General features: G+C 38.2%; 1 protein-coding gene across 3 annotated transcripts in view; it reads left to right on the top strand.

The window, feature by feature from the left end:
* DCX (doublecortin) overlaps nucleotides 1-17,093 on the top strand; it is a 151,395-nt gene that overhangs the window by 124,574 nt on the left and 9,728 nt on the right. For all 3 annotated transcript variants that reach the window (XM_036227154.1, XM_016129416.2, XM_016129435.2), the window contains one exon: nucleotides 8,500-8,594. In XM_036227154.1, coding sequence (XP_036083047.1) covers nucleotides 8,500-8,594 — 95 coding nt within the window. The remainder of the gene's footprint in view (nucleotides 1-8,499; nucleotides 8,595-17,093) is intronic.

Genomic DNA, 17,093 nt, shown 5'->3' with positions numbered 1-17,093 from the left:
CTTCACCATGATAGGGAAGTTTTCCATCATTATTCCTTCAAATAGATTCTAAATCCCTTGCTCTCTCTTTTCTCCTTCTGGCACTCCTATGATATATGTCTGATGTTATCCCAGAGGCCCCTTAAAGTATCCTCATTTTTTGGATTCTTTTTTCTCGTTGCTGGTTGGATTGGGTGTTTTCTACTACCTTATCTTCTAAATCACTGATTCGATCCTCCACTTCATCTATTCTATTGCTAATTACTCCTGAGGTATTCTTCATTTCAGTTATCATATTCTTTATTTCTGACTGGTTCTTTTTTATGTTTTTTTTTTATCTCCACTTTTATGTTTTCTATCTTGTTGTTAAAGTTCTTATTAAGTTTATCTAATCTTTTCCTATATTCAATGAGCATCCTTATAACCAGTGTTTTGAACTCTGCATTGCTTGTCTCCATTTTGTTTAGTTTTTTTTTCTGGAGCTTTGTTTTGTTCTTTCATTTGGTACATATTTCTTTGTCTTCCAATTTTTGCTGCCTACTTGTATTTATTTCTGTATATTACATAGGGCTGCTATGTCTCCTGGTCTTAGTAGAATGGCCTTATAAAGTAGGTGTGCTGAGGGTCCCAGTGGCATAGTCTTCCTTGGTTACCTGAGCCAGGCACTCCATGTATGTCCCATGTATGAACTGTATGTGCTCTCTTGTTGTAATTGAGCCTTGGTTGCTGTTTGTCAGTGAGTGGGATTGACCCTCAGGCTGATTGGTTATGATGACTGTGAACAATGGAGGAGCTGTTGTACAGGGCCTGACCCTACAGAGCAGAATTCACTTTAGTAGGGCTCTTTGCCTCCTGTCTGCCCTTTTTGTGTGTCATCCTCTGATGTGACCCCGGGTGGTGTTCTGACACAGACTGAAGCTGGCCACCAGGTGTGTAGACCAAGGCTGCCTGGGAAGGACACTGATGCAGGTCAAGTTCAGCTGTAGCCTGTGCCCTGCTCAGACTACCTGAAATGAGCCACCAAGCAATTCACAGATGTCTGCCACCTATGCTGGGCTTGAATGTGCCTCAAGAATCCAAGCCGTAAATTGAGGCCAGCTGCTGCTAGTGCTGACCGTGGGGATGCTCAGCAAGAAGTATGAGGGCACATGAGACCAGATGCTGCTTGTTTAGATTTTGTGAACCTTTGAGAGATTTTAGGAATGTCTGCAGCATGAGCCAAGGTGGGCCGTTTGTATGGAAAAGTAACTGGAAGTGTTTTGGGTGGGCTCATACGTCAGGACAGGTGGGGTTTCAGAGAACCACCAGGGTGGGGCAACCAGTGTTTGCTATGTTGATGGAGACTCAGATATGTGGCCAACTGTGTCTGTAAGCCAGATGAGTGAGGGCTCAAAAAAGGAACAAGGGATTCTTCCAGCACTTCTCTCTGGGAGAAAGCTGCCCCTCCAGCCCTCGCACTAATGCCAGCCAACTCAGTGCCTCCCCGTATGTCTCAGGTGCCTTTTGAGCTAATGCCCCAGAGCTAGAGCTCAGAGCAAATGAGTCCATCAATAAGTAAGTTGTCGTGCAAACCCCTTAAATGGATAGACTGTGACCCCTGTAGCTCTCTGTCTCATTCGGCTACAATCTCTGCTGGTTTTCACACCCAGAAGTTTTTAGGGCTTCTCTTCCCAGCACCGGAACCCTGGGCTGGGGAGCCTAGTGAGGTCAGGACTTCTCACCCCTCCAGGAGGACCCTCACAGCCAAGATATTTCTCCTGATTCTCAACCATCACACACGAGTGTGGGACAAGCCTGTTCTTCATCTTCACCTCTTCTACCAGTTTCTGGGTGGCCTCCTATGTATGGCCACAGTTGTAGGACTTTTTTCAGCCGGACTTCTGGCAACCCCCAGTGATACTTGTTTTATAGTTTAGTTGTAATATTGATGTAGTCATGAGAGGAAGTAAGCACAGTGTTTACCTATTCAGTCAATATGACCAGAACTAGGGGACACTGGTTTTGATATCATATTTTATTTTACCCAGTCTATCCAAAATATTATCCTTTTAACATGTATAAATGTCAGAAATTATTAATGAGAAATTTTGCATTCTTTGAAATTGGGTTGTATTTTACAGTCACAGCACATATCAATTCTAACTAGCCACACTTTGAATGCTCAACAGCTATATGTGAGTAATGGCTACTGCATTAGATTGTACAAAATCTTTCTTATCCATCTAAGAGAGGTCCAAGGTAATGGTCTCTTAAATGAATTAAATGTTCTACACTTTAAAAAATATTTCCAAATCTGTCACTTCAGTTGTCACTTATAATAACACCATATATTAGATTAGGAAAGGATAATTATCCACTTTTTTAGATTGTGGAACTAAAATATAAAGAGATTTAGTATCTGTTGTCTTCCTAATGTCACACAACTATTTAGTACCCAAGAGCCAGAGTTCAGCTCTCCTGACTTCCTGAAAGGCAATTCTTGCAATGTCCCTGAGGCAGGGTATGGAAGCTTCAGAGTGCTAAATATTAAAGTCTCTATTGGATGTTCCTTGCCTCTCTGCTTTCTTCCACCTTCCTCCATCTCAGGCATAGGACATGGAGAGGTAGGGGATGGGATGATATCTGTGTCATTCTCTTGAATGCAGCCATGAGTAATTAGGGCCTTTGTTTCCAGTGCCTAGTTCTAAACATTCCATCAGGTCCCCTACTGGAGCTCTTCTTATGTGCTATGGCACTTCCCCAAGGGGAAGTGGTGCTCTCAGTAAAACTATTGGAAGAGAAAAGCTTCCCCTGCCCCCTTCCATTCTGGTTCTTTTATTCTGGTTCTTTTTAAAACCACTGCTTATGTCTAGCTTAAGTGGAAGAACTGCCTTATATTTAAGTATCTTTTCCATTGTCGTTAGAGACCTGTTTAGGAAATGGTTAGGTGACACAGTATAGTGGTGATCACTGAGCACTCTACAGGAGATGGAATGCAGTGGTGTTGACCCATCTCCTTGTTGTAGGAATTCTGGCAACCTACCATAGCCTGGAACTTCTGTTTAAATGGAAACAAATCTCCAAAGCTTTGGGGGCATACCTAGTAGTGCTAGATGCTATAAGGAAAAGGAATAAGACAAATTTCTTGTCATGAAGAAGCTTATGATTTATTTGGGGAACCAGTATAAATTTAACTGAATTTATATAAATTTAACTAAAAAGTATTAACAAATATTTGTAGTTCTTATTATGTGCCAAGCAGCTGTTCTAATCACTTAATGTGTATAAACTAATTAACTCCTTACAACAACCTTATAAGATAGGTACTATCATCTCCATTTGGCAGATAAAAAAACTAGGGCTTATTTAAGTTGAGTGACCTGCCCAAGACCACACAGATAGTAAGTGGTAAAACTGGGATTTAAACCCTGGCATTCTGGCTCCACAGTCCACAATCTAACCATTGCTTTGGGGGTACTAAATATGAGTTAATGGTAATGTTTTTTTTAATTCCAAGTGAATAAGAGATACAGGAAGTATTAGAATTTATGGAAAAGAACTCATCATGGGCTAGGGAACTAAAGGAAGCCTTCCTAGAAGAAATGGGGCTTGAAACAGAATTATATGTCAATTGATAAGGAAATGAATATTTATGGCAGTGTGAAAGCAGAACAAAAGAGCAGAGGTGGTGATAAATATAACATATCAGGGTATAGGAAGACAGCTGTTAAATCTACATCTCTAGCCTCAATCTTTCTTCTGGATATCTACCCAGTTAACACCTAACGGACAGTCCTACTTATATGTGCCAAATACAATGTGTCTAAAAATTTTAAAAATTTACTCCTCTCAAACTCCCTGTCTGACAATAGAACCAATTCTATTTTTTACCTCAGGCCCAACACCTTAGTGTTATCTTTGACTATTCTCACTCTAATCCTTCATGTCCACCATATGCTGCTATTGATGTTGTTGAACATTTGAACATCTTCACATTGCTTATTCAGAAGTCCCTACCTTTCTCTCATCATCTGATGCCTAGATTACTCCTCAGGCTCTTAAGTAGTATCTTCGTTTAAAATCTCTGTCACCTTATCTATCTTGTGTGGTGCCACCACGTTTCTTGTCCTAAAACACCATTTCCATTGTGTTACTCCTCTGCTGCAAAACCTTCCATGTTTCCACATTGCATTTATCAACACCCCCTTCCATCATGGCAATGCTGAGAAAGTAAAAAAGAGAGAAGAGCAAAGAGCCAAGGGCTGTGTTTGAGATAGTGCAGCAATAAAATGCAAAAACTATAATAATCATCTTCACTCAGAAAACTTCAGTCCTCTAGTGCCTGACTTGCTAGCCAAAGAATTAGTCTTTAGCCTGTATGGATTAATAAATCATTCCTTGTGGAAGGAAATGTCCTAACTCAATGTCCATATATTGCAGTTACTTAATATCTTCTATTTCTAGTAGTGACCATAGTAATATCAATAGAAGATGTCATTATTGAGCTCTTTTTATGTGCAATGGCACTTGACTAAGAACTTTATATAGTCTGTCATATACTTCTCAAAACAACAATAATTGAGATGTACATTTTTTTTATTTGAATGTTACAATTGGAAAAATGAGATTTTCAGAGGTCAGGTTACACTCAAGGTCACACATCTAAGAAATGGCTAAGCCAGGATTTAAAACCTTGACTGAAAATAAATAAATAAATAAATAAATAAATAAATAAATAAATAAATAAATAAAAACGTTGACTAATCCCAACTGTGTATTCTTTCCACAAATTAAAAGCAATGTACTTTGTTCTGGTTCTTGCTCCATAAAACCTGTGGTGAGGATTGATAACAAACTTGCTTCACCAGAAACAATTTCTCAGAAGTACCACCTTCAACAGGAAATATATGTTGTTAGTATTATCAAGCCTGGGAAAACAATCCTGGAACCTCTACCGGCCTTCTTACAGGTGCCCTCTTCTTTAAGGAAACTAATGTGTCAAAATATTAGAGAAGTGGGTACACATATTTATTTTTCAACGGGGAAGATTCTTACTTTTCTCCATTATTTAAAGGATTCACAACTACATGCTATGCGAGAGTCTGTAGGAAACATATTTAAAATTCAAATTCCAACTTCTGAAACTATAGTATCTCACAACCTATGATCAAATTTTGCCTGAGAACCAGACCGACGATCAAGTTGGCGAAAAACTTTCTGAGCCCTCAGTTCTTGCTGCCCTAGTAAATGGGCTTTTGGAGAGGGACAAAAGCTTTTTCACTGAGCAGAAACAATTAGCAAAACCAATTCAGACATCCCACCTAATGGCTCTTTGGAATAAAAGTGTGAAAACCACAGGTTCTTGGCCTTGTTCTGAAGTAAGTTGAAAACACCTTAGTTCTAGTTGGATGGTCTTCCAGAACAACTCCCTGTATATATAGGGAGAAAACAGGGTGTCTTAGGAGCCTTGATTTCTGTTTGCATGTCAATGGGAGGGATTGACCCTCAGGCTTACCAGTTGTCAGAATTTGTCACAACCATAGCGTAGAAGCTGCTGTGGTGGGGCTGACCTCATGTAGTGAGTTTTGCCCCAATGGACTCTATTATCTGCTGAGACCACTGTTTTCGGCTGCTTGCAGGACTAATTGGTGGTGCTCTGTTTTGGTCTGGAACTGGCCATTGGGTGTGTTGGTTCTGGGGACTCATGGGAGGTGCTCCCATGCATGCTGCCTGTTACTGGCCTGGAATTACCTGGTATACCTGGTAGGAGCTACAAAGTGTTTTTTCGCTTCTTGTGCTGGATCTGGAGGCATGTGGGAGAAGCCATGCTAGGATATAAGGCTGGCTCCCATTAGTTCCATGCCTGGGGAAGATTAGCAAAATGCTCATGGAACCTCAAGGCCTGCTGCAACCTGCTGGGTATTTGTAAGGCAGAGCTGGTGAAGGAACCTTTGTTGGTAAGCAACTTAGGTGAGGCAGGATCTCAGGAAGTCACCAGAGCAGGAGATGTGAGCGAGTTCACTAGGCCAGTGCAGTTTCAGATTTGGCAGTGTCAGGGGAGGGCTCAACACAGGAAAGATGGCACCCCCGCCCCATAGGCTGCATGAGAGGATGGCTCAACACAAGGACAATGGCGGCTGTCTCTCCAGTTCTTATCCTGAAGCCACAAAACTTAGTCTCTCCCTATATGTCTCCGGTGCCTCCTGAGCTGCCTCCATTCTGCTGGAGCTCAGGATGAGTACCTGGAAGCAAGAGTCTGTGTACAAGCCCCTTAAGAGGATGCCTGGGTTTCTGGCAGCCTTCTGTCTCACCTAGATGGACAGAATCGCCACTGTTTTTCACAGCCAGATGTTGTAGGACCTTCTTTTCTTAGCACTGGTGCTCAGAGCTGGAAAGCTGGGTATAGGGCTGGGAATCCTCACTCCTCAGGAAGTCCTCTGCAGCTGAGATATCCTTTCTGATTCTCAACCACCACACATGGATGTGGAGATAGCCCATTTGCATCTCTGTCCCTCCTACCAGTCTCATTGCAGCTTCTTCTTTATATCCTTTGTTTTAGAAATTCTGTTCAGGTAGTTTTCAGATGGTTTTACAGGTTGACTGTTCTATAATTTAGTTGTAATTTTAATGTGGTCATGGAGAAGGCAAGCACAGTGTTTACCTACTCCACCATCTTGACTGGAAGTTCCCAGAATCATCTTTCAAGACGTTTTTAGGTGTTGTCCCTCTGTTTGCCTCTCAGTTCTCTGATTTCAAAGTCTCTCCTCTGGGCTCCAATAATACCCCTCAAACGGCTCTGTTATAACACTTAGTTCACTGTATCCTTGCCTGTCTCCCCACAGGAAGTGACTTACTTATCTCTGAAACCCCAATGTCTAATACTTAGCCTGACTTAGAGAAAATACCATGTAACTACTGGCTAAATGTATGAGTGATTTTCAGGAAGCCCTGATAGGGAGCAAGGTCTCTTAGTGAGTGAGTAAGAGATGAGTGAATACACAGGCAAAGCCAAACAGTGGATGTTAAAGCGCTCATTTTTTAGCTCACTTGCACTTAGATGAACCACTACACTGATATCTATTCCATCTCTATAGTTCATATGCAGATTCCAGAACCTAGGGAAACATTACCATAAATGGTGCAGAGGAAGTATATCCTCAGGAAATATTTATGATATAGAAGTTTAAGCTTTACCTGTGGGACTAACAGCAATACTCTCAGGCCAGTTCCTGCTTAACTTGTTCAATTTTCTATTCTCTGTCTCTGTCTCTCTCTGTCTCTCTCTGTCCCTGTCTCTCTCTCTGTCTCTGTCTCTCTGTCTCTGTCTCTCTCTCTCTCATTATCTCAATATCTCTTTCCCTTCTCCACTCCAGCCCTCCCTTCCTCCTTCTTTCTCTCCTCCTTCCTCCCTCACCCCCTCCCTCACATCCTTGGGATATTTGTCTTTATTTGTAAAGCACATTTCAGAATATCACTGATTAATTATGTAGGTCCTTAGATTTTAAAAAAATTAACTTAAGCATGTGATGTCTGAACATGAATCCATTTTGAAAGTTGTTTGTTTCATTTAATTCACTACATTTCTTTTTACTTAGTTGAATATTTAAAAAGCTCATTAGTAATGGAATATAAAACAATTTACAAACACAGTGGTCATGAAGATACTCAACCATCTCATTTTCAGCATTTTATTGACTAGAGACAAATTGTTGTGTACTCTGACTTTGGCCACCACTGTCTGCCTTTCTCTTGTTCGGTTCCTATTTCAAACTTCCCCATTCTTCTCTTCTCCTTATCTCTTACTCTATCTTCTCTATCTCCTCTGTTCTTCATTCTTGATCTCTTTCGCTCTTTTCTGATTCTCTCCTCCACACATTTCACTGTATGAGCCTTTCTTTATGTCTCACTTTGTGTTTCTCTTCTACTTTTTCATTCTTCTTCTTGACTAGTCCCCTTTCTCTTTCTTTCCTTCTGCTTTTATCACCCAGGATAAGGTAAGAAGAAAGAGTGTGTGTGGGGTAAAGGAGTTGAGTAGGAAAAGAGAGAGTGGGGAGAAATTGACAGTGGAACTATAGTGCACCTGACATATTATCTACCACCAAAAGGAATGTACCCTGGTCCAAACCTATATTCCCAAGGTAAGGCACAAAATCGCTTTGTGCTTCACTTTTCTCTCACTTATAAAATTGAAACAAAATAATATGCTCTCAGACTACCTCACAAAAATGTTCTTAGGGTCAAACTTGGGAATGAATATGAAAAATGTTTGAAAAGATCCAGACCCTGTAATTGGAAGCACTCAGGGAAACGGTGGGAAGATTGCTGCCTTGCACTGTGCAGGGATCTAATTAACTGAGGATTACACTTCTTTCCTTTCTGAGGAATGTGTATGTGTTTTTTTATCTTTGTTCTACTCATCAAATCACTTGGTTGTATGTCTGCCTTGATTGAATGTTCTTAGTATCTTCGGAGGGGAAGAATAACTTGTTCTTTTGTATGCTGTTGATTTTTATCCCTTCCTTTTCTCTTGCCTTGGGCTAGCAAATGGAACTTCCAGCAGCCAGCTCTCTACCCCCAAGTCTAAGCAGTCTCCTATCTCTACGCCCACCAGTCCTGGCAGCCTCCGGAAGCACAAGGTATTATGTCTCTTATACCTTACTAAATCTCTTTGCACTTGGACTTTTTTGAATGGCTGGGTGAGGGTTTTCTTTTCCACTGACTTCAATAGCATACAGACACTAAAATTTCCTTTCATCTGGTCCATTAGTGTGAAGTCTTGGGATCCCGCACAGGGGCCAAGCTTCCAATCACTTTTATTTATTCCTCTGACCCTCGGTTTGTTTACTTAGGTTACATTGAACCAAAACAAAGAGGCACAGAGGTCCCAGATATGCATTCTGAGTTAATAGTATCACCAAACAATGGCTCAGGAAATGGGTTGAGCACTTGTCTGTATAATTCATAGGCCTAGCACAGAGAGCATTAAGGGCAACATATGTCGCCAGGTACCAGTCCATAGAAGTGATATAAATATAGCAGTCAAAGAAAGTTAGTTTTTTTAGATCTGCTGGACATCAAAACATTTTATTGACTAGAGATAGACCCTACTTTTACTATGTATTCTTTACCAGGCAGATTATAGTACAGCGAAGGAAGAGAGGGCACATATACACTGCATTGGCCCTGGGCCTCATTTACACTTATAAGTCATCCCAAGTAAATATACCATTAAAATAATAGAAGTATGTAGATTTTCTAGCCCCACTTCCCAAACATATTATCACCCTGAAATCTCTTCTGTATAGAAAATCTGGAGTGGTCACTGATTTGGACCTCATCTCTGAGGCAATGTGAATGACCATTGCCAGATATTCATTTTCATTTCCTTTTCTCTGTATCAGGATTTTAATTTATTGGTTAATTTTATGATTACCTGCTCTAGCATTTGTAATAACTGTTTCATTCATTTTGTGACCTCTTTAACTTCTGGTATTGACCCTGACCAAAACCTTTTAATTGTCCTGCTAAGGTACTTGGTTTCCCCAAAGGAGGAGCTGCTGAACTGTCTGTGTAACCAACATTGCCCAGAGATTGTGAGATGAATGAAAACTGCTTTTGAAGTCAGCTTTCAGTTATTTTTCTGAGCAACAAAGCTTGTTAATACGGACATTCCAAGGCGGGAGTAGGCTACTTTTGTGGTTCCACTCTCTACACAGAACCTCCTATGCAGCATTGCTCCTTACTGTATCTTGGCCTTGTGTATTTCTTTCTATACTTTCCTTCTGAGAAGTATGACCTACATCAGCACCTTCCATCAGTACCTTTCCCAAATAGCTGGGATAAGCTTGAACATTTACTTAGTCTGCACACTTTAGTCATTCGGCTTTTTAGTTGACATGTTCAGTTCATTTAGACTGAGGACCCATCATCCATAAACCCGCTGAGGTCAGTGCTAGCATTGTTAAACCATTTCTTCTGGTTGGGCTTACAGGCTTTTTGTGTATGTGATTTATCTATCTATCTATCTATCTATCTATCTATCTATCTATCTATCTATCCTCTATCTATCATCTATTTATTTATGTTAATTCTAAAATCTAATTTAGCCACTGAAGGACTAGAATAAGCTATAGGTGATAGCATTGTTAGAGCCTTACTGTTTTCTTAACTGGAATTTTCAGTGTATCATTTTATTTTTTAAAATTACTCTTTTATGACAGTTAAGCAAACAAAAATTAAGTAATAAATTATATAATTTTCTAGAGCAAATTAAAAAGTTTTGGAGAATAATTTTTAAAGTTTTTACTTTTATATCATTTGAAATTTACAGAAGAGTTGAGAACAATATAGAACTTCTGTGTACTCTTTACAAAGATTCATCAGTTCTCTTTATATTTTGCCCCATTTATTTTTGTACTTTCTCTCTACACATACACACACATACATTTTGCTATTTTTTAATCATTTGAGATTAAGTTGCAGATATTATGCCCTTTTTCCTCTAAATACTCCAGTGTGTATTTCCTAAGAATAAAGACATTTTCTTTGATAACTATAGTACAATTACCAAAATTGGGAAATTCACACTGCTGCAATACTGTTATATACTCTATAGTCCATATTCAAATTTTATCAATTGCCCCAATGATATGCTTTTTCTAGTCCAGGATCCAATCCAGAATGATACATTGCCTTCGGTTTTCATGTCTCTTTAGTCTTCTTTAATCTAGTGAAGTTCTTCAGTCTTCGTTTTATCTTTTAGTGCAGTATATTGTAGAAGGAAAGAGTGCAAGCCATTTATTTGGTGGAATGTTTTTTGATTTAGGTCTGTCTAATGTTTCTTTGTGCTTAAATTTAGATTATGCATTTGGGACAGAAATGTCATAGAAACGGTGTTGTGGCTCTCGGTGTATCCTGCCAGGAAGCAATAGCCTCATATTTATATCACCAATGGTGGAGGATGAACTGGTTTTTCTGAAAAAGCTCAAATGTCTCTTGTTCCTTGACTCAGTACCCCTGAGGCTGGGGTATTAGCTTCTTGCTTTTCCTCCTTTGACATAGCTACCTGAGCCTTAGCACCATCAAGGTCCTTGGGCAGTGGGCCTAAGCAGATCTCATCTGAACAATCATCCATTCAAGTGGACCTGAAAGGTGTGAGTCATGGTGGAGACAGGAAACAGATGGCTAAGGTCACAATTCTCCTCCTGCACAATTGGAAACAAACTTGAAGTCCCAGCATCCCTTTGATAACTTTTGATGGCTGTGGCAGGGCCCAAAGCTGTAATCAGCTTCTTGGCTTTTCCCTCTTAAGCAGCTCTTGGAGAATCCTCTTTAATGCAGCTGTAACGAGGTTAGCCAAAGTCCAGCATACTCAAGTGCTACAATATGGACACAAAGTAAATCCTTGTATAGTTAATGAGAACAACATTTTGCATTTCCATATCGCTTTATCCTTTTGCTAGCCATTTTCTTATTTACCCTTGTGATGAGCCTGTGAAGACACAGGGTGGGTAGCATTTCCATTTTAGAGATGATAAAAAGGAGGTGCTGAGGTTAAAGACAGCCCAAGTATGATTCAACAATTTGGAGAAGATAACATATTAAAGATGTTCAAAGATTTTAGAAACATAAGAAACATTTATTTATTTATTTTTATATTCTTTCCAGGTTAGTGATTGTACTCATCACTTTAAATTTGGAGGCATTTTGCTTGCAAAGTTGTCTGGAGGTTGAAGGAAATATATTCATATATTATTAGAAAATATAACTAACATTATTTAAATATACATTTTTCTGTGTTTCCAGACTTTTTTTGTCATCCTCTAAGTGTTTGGAGAGATAGTTGGATTAATAAAGCAGGATCTTGACCCTCAAATCACAGACACCACTCTTAAGTGGATTTTGGTAGTGCAGTGAAGAGTGAACAAAAGAGATGCAGAATCATGAAGGAGGGTGGAAGATGAGGAAAGCTTTACAGACTAGGTGATATTTAAGTGGGGCCTTGAAGCCTGGGTAGACTTTGATGGTAAGCAAAGAGAACCGGTGTTCCAGCTTTAAAAAAAATCAACAAAAACAAAGCCACACCATAAGAAAAGTTTAGGGCACACTTGGGAAAAAGCAAACCCAAAGTGGAAGCCAGGTTTCTCAAAACTCCTCTATGACTTCGTTTGGACTATAAGCTCCTTGGACCAGAGACCAAGTTTTTGTTTCCTCTAATGCAAGAGTATTGCCAACATAGCCGTATTCGTTACATTTTGTTCTGTAGGGATCGCAGGGACTAAGCAAATGAATTTCAGGTGCAAGTTATTTGTATTGTTAAACAATATGTGTGTTTCTGTATTTCTACATATCAATCAACAAAAACAGAATGTTAAGATAATTCCTTTTCCTATATATTGTTCTACCCATACAAGGAAATATATTTTGAATAGTAAATAAATTGATAGAGAACAGAAGTATGGAAGTTCATACTTAGGGCTAGTCCTATGGATTGTCTCCATAGCCTGCATCTCACCCTACCCATTCCAAGTTATAGTAGCTGTGAGTAGAGTCTCCTCATGATTCCACCCCAAGGTCTGTTTCCATGTCCTCTGAGATAAGAGTCTGGAACAGAATTACTCTCAGATAATTATTTCTTCCAAACAACTACACTGAAGGGTCTGTTACATGAAGGATTAATAGCAATGGTGAATGCTGAAGCCCAGCAGTTCAGAGTGGTTGGGCTCAAGGCGGCTTCTATAATGAAGAGGCCTTTTTATATTGCCTGATAAATGCCCAGGGAGTTAACTAACTTGGCATTGTCCATCTCATTTTTCCTGCTTTATTATAGCAAAAAAAATGCAATGATCCAAATTATATTTTATAGAATTTTGGATCTAAAAGGAACCTTAAAGATCTTATAGTCCTTGGTTTTCAAATGTAGAAGCAAGGGCCCTGAAAGGGGGAAGTTAAATGGCAAAACTAGGCTTAGAACCTAGGTCTCCTGGCTCGTAATCCTGTTCTCTTTCTACTACAGTGGACTTGCTTTATATGTAAATTTAACTTATGGGGTTCACAATAATCACAATATAGTCATAGAAAAAAACTACTGAAAAACCGCCTCATATTTGTACACATCATTATATACTGAATATTACAGTTTGCATTATACATTGCTACATGCATATTGCTGTATAGGGTTGCATGCTCACGAATCACATAAATAGTATTTGTCAATGTAAAGGATTTTCAAAGATACTATTGTTAAATAACAGCTGTAATTCATATTCTATAAATTATATAGTTTAGTGGTTTTACTAGTCACGCAGTGATGCAAGAATATATTCATAACCCTCAAAGGAAACTCTATGCCCAATAGTAGTCACAGCCCCATCCCCCTCTACCCATGCCCTAGCAACCACTAATCAACTACTCTCTGTTCCTATGAGTTAGTATATACTGAACATTTCATATAAATTTCCTTCTGAGCCCTGCTTGAGCTGCATCCTATAACTTTTGCTATATTATTATTATTATTTTATTATATCTCAAGGGTATTTTCTAGTTTCCATATAATTTATTTTTAGACCTATTAGCTTTTAGCAATATGTTGTTTAATTTTCACAAATTTGTGAATTTCCCAAATACCTTTCTGTTATTGTTTTTAATTTAGTTTCACTGTAGTCAAAGAACATACTTTGTATGATTTCAATCCTTTTAGGTTTATTGAGACTTGTTTTATGACCTAACATATGATCTATCCTGCACAACCTTCCATGGGCACTTGAGAAGAATATATTCTGCTGTTGTTGGATGGAGCATTTTAGAGATGTGTAATTGTAGTGTTGTTCAAGTCTTCTCTTTCCTTTATGGTCTTCTGCCTAGTTATTCTGTCTATTGAAGGTTCGAGGTATTGAAGACTTCAACTATTATAGTTGAATTCTTTATTTCTCCCTTCAGTTGTTTTTTATTTCACATATTTGGGTGCTTTGTTGTTAAGATGCATATATATTTATAATAATTATGTTTTAGGGTATATTAACCATTTTATCATTACAAAATGTCCTTTGTCTTTAGTAACAATTTTTGTCTTAAAGTCTATTTTTTTTTCTGATATTAGTATAGCCACTCCAGCTCCCTTTTGGTTACTAACTGCATGTTAAATCTTTTTCCATCTTTTTACTTTTTACCTATTTATGTCTTTGAATCTAAATTGTATCTCTTTCAAACAACATAGGGGTGGATCATGTTTTTGTCTTTAATCTATTCTGACAATCTCTGCCTTTTCATTTGAGTGTTTGATCTACTTATATTTAATATAATTACTAGTGAAGTGAGAACTACATATCCCATTCTGCTATTTTCTATTTGTCTTATATCTTTTTTCCACTTAATCCCTAGATGTCTGCCTTTTTTTTGTGTTAAATATATTTCTATGTACCATTTCAATTTATGTATTGTATTTTTACTAATTTTATTTTGAGTTATTTTCTTAGAGATTGCCCTGGGGATTATAGTCAACATCTTAACACAATCTACTTTGAGTTAATATCAACTTAATTTCAATTGTAAACAAAATTTTTGCTGTAGTCTAGCACTGTTCCTTCCACCCTCCTTTTCTGCTTTTATTGACATACAAATCACATCTTTATACATAATAAGTCCACCAAAGCAATTTTACAACTATTTTATGCAGTTGCCTTTTGAAATAGAGAATGGAAGACTTACAAAAAATAAATTTGTACCATCTTTTGTATTTACCTATGTATTTATCTTTACAAGTGTTCTTTATTTTTTATGTGGATTTGAATTACTGTCTGTTGTCTTTTCATTTCCACCTTAAGGATTCTCCTTAGTATTTCTTGTAGGATATGTTTGCTAGTGATGAATAACCTGTCTTTATTTATCCGGGAATTGTCTTGATTTATGCTCCATTCTTGAAGGATAATTTTGCTAGATTTCCTTAAATGCTTTGATCCAATAAGTCTCCCAGCCTTTGCTAAGTGTGTGTGTATGTGTGTGTGTGTGTGTGTGTGTGTGTGTGTGTGTGTGTGTGTGTTTGGGAATGATTTCAATGCTCTGTCAGGTGGTTTACATCTTTGTCTTAGCCTTCAATTGCTGCTTGCAGAGAACCTCAAGGTCAACCAGAGGTGAGAGAGTAGGGGTTTGGGGGTCTTTTCTGAGGTTATGCACAGTCCTGAACATGTGTCTGGCCTTAGAGATATTTTGAAGCTTAAGAATATTTTGGAGCTTTTCAAAGTCCCTTATGAACATTAATTCTCCAGTTTTTCCTTTTAAGGTTTTGAGCAGCTTCATTTGCCTCAAATGTCCCCCTACCTCAGGCAGCTGTGATTTTAAATAATTGCAGCTGATTAATGCTGCCTAAAAAAGGCTGTTCATAGTGAGTGTACTCTGAGTTAGGTCAAATAAAGAAGAGCCCTGCAAATGGGAGTTTCCAGGAGGTACAAGACAAGTCAAAAAATAATAATTCTCTTGGAATGGGGCATTTGGGGCTGCTCCAAATCCATTCTGCATCATGCAGGGGCTGCTAAGGTGCTGTTTTTCAGATACTGTAGTGGTGAGGCTATTTTCAAAGCTATCCTGGAGCTAGGGAGAGGGAGAATGAAAATAAGATGAGTTAAATCACCCAAATCTTCATATTCTTACTGAGATTAATCCATTTTTCTTGAATAAACACTTTTTGGATTGCTTCAAGTCTTTGGTTAATTTCCATAGTTCTGAAAGTGTTGATTTTGATCATCTTTGCAGTGTTACTGCATTTATGTAAAATCAGATTTTCAGAGTCTTTCTCTGAAAATTATGAAAGTCCATTATCTAAGTCTAGAAGCTCAAAGACGCTTTTGACTATGTTCAATTTTCACTTTTCTCAAGTACTGAAGAACTAAATCTTTTCAGAGAAGCAATTCCATTGTATGTCACTTTGCCACAATTCCATTTTACAAGTTTTTATTGCACTCTTATTGTTTCCTCAGGTATTTCCTACCTGTTTATCAGTGTTCTAAGAAATCTTTGCTTGGTAGTTTAAAACAAAACAAGTTTTTTTTTCTTTTTTTTGGATGAACCTTGGTGTAAAAAAATGTTTCTCATATTTTTAAAGGGTTGTAAAAGAAACAACCCCCCACCCCCCACAACAAGATTGTGTGGCAGAGACCATGTGACCAGCAAAGAGAGCCTAAAATATTTACTATCTAGCCCTTTACAGAAAAAGTTTGCCAACCCCTGATTTACAGTGATAGGATGGCGTATTGGTGAAAAGTGAATCTATTTGTTGTAGTTGCATTTGTTGTGTTTTTAAATGATTCAGTATTCCTTTGAGAGTTCCCAATAATAGTCTCAGAGCTGGAAGAGACCTTAATGATTGTCCATTCCAAAGTCTGCATTTTTTGATGAAGAAAACTAAATTCAAATGACTTGTTAAATGTCATAGCACTACTTGTCCAGAATTAAGACCTCATATTATTCCTCTTTCCATTCTAAACTGCCTAAAACTTTTCCTCCCTGTCTTTCCCAGAAAAATATCCCTTTCCTTTCGATTCTTGTTCCTATTGCTCATCTTCACTTTTTCTCCTACAAGAAGCTGTATTCTTCAATTTTCTTATTTCTCTACTGAAATTATCTTTTCATTTTATCAAAGTAGGTCTTTTAAATGTCCACAGAATTGACTCTACGTTTTCTAGTTCCCTTTAGTACCTTGCTGATAACATGAATAAAAACAGTGTTTTTTCAGATTGTGCTTCATTTGGAGATGGGTGAGATTTTGTCTCCCATATGTCTGGCTCAACCAAAACAACTATACTTTTATTTGTTTCATGTATTGGGCTTTCAAGCAAATTTCATTTGAATAGAAGACTTAAAAGGAGAAAAGAGAGAGATTGAGAGAGAGAGAGATTTGAAAATCACTGATTTAGACAATGGGTGAAGTAAGTCCAAGAGGAATCACAAGGATCTTTAAATAGAGCTCTCGGAACAATGAGAAAAACCAATGCCATTTCATTCTCCTATCTCCTCAAGACAAGGCCAAGGCCTGGGACAGTATGAGAGCCATGAATCCTAATTCTTAGAAATGAAAGCATCAGGAAATAAGTTGGAAGTAGGTAGATGGAGTACATTTTCTAGGTTAGGCATTTGTTTAGGGC

Source organism: Rousettus aegyptiacus, unplaced genomic scaffold (genome assembly GCF_014176215.1).
Source record: "Rousettus aegyptiacus isolate mRouAeg1 unplaced genomic scaffold, mRouAeg1.p scaffold_m13_p_9, whole genome shotgun sequence".
In the NCBI taxonomy this organism is placed as follows: Eukaryota; Metazoa; Chordata; class Mammalia; order Chiroptera; family Pteropodidae; genus Rousettus; species Rousettus aegyptiacus.
This window is presented reverse-complemented; position numbering and strand designations above follow the sequence as displayed.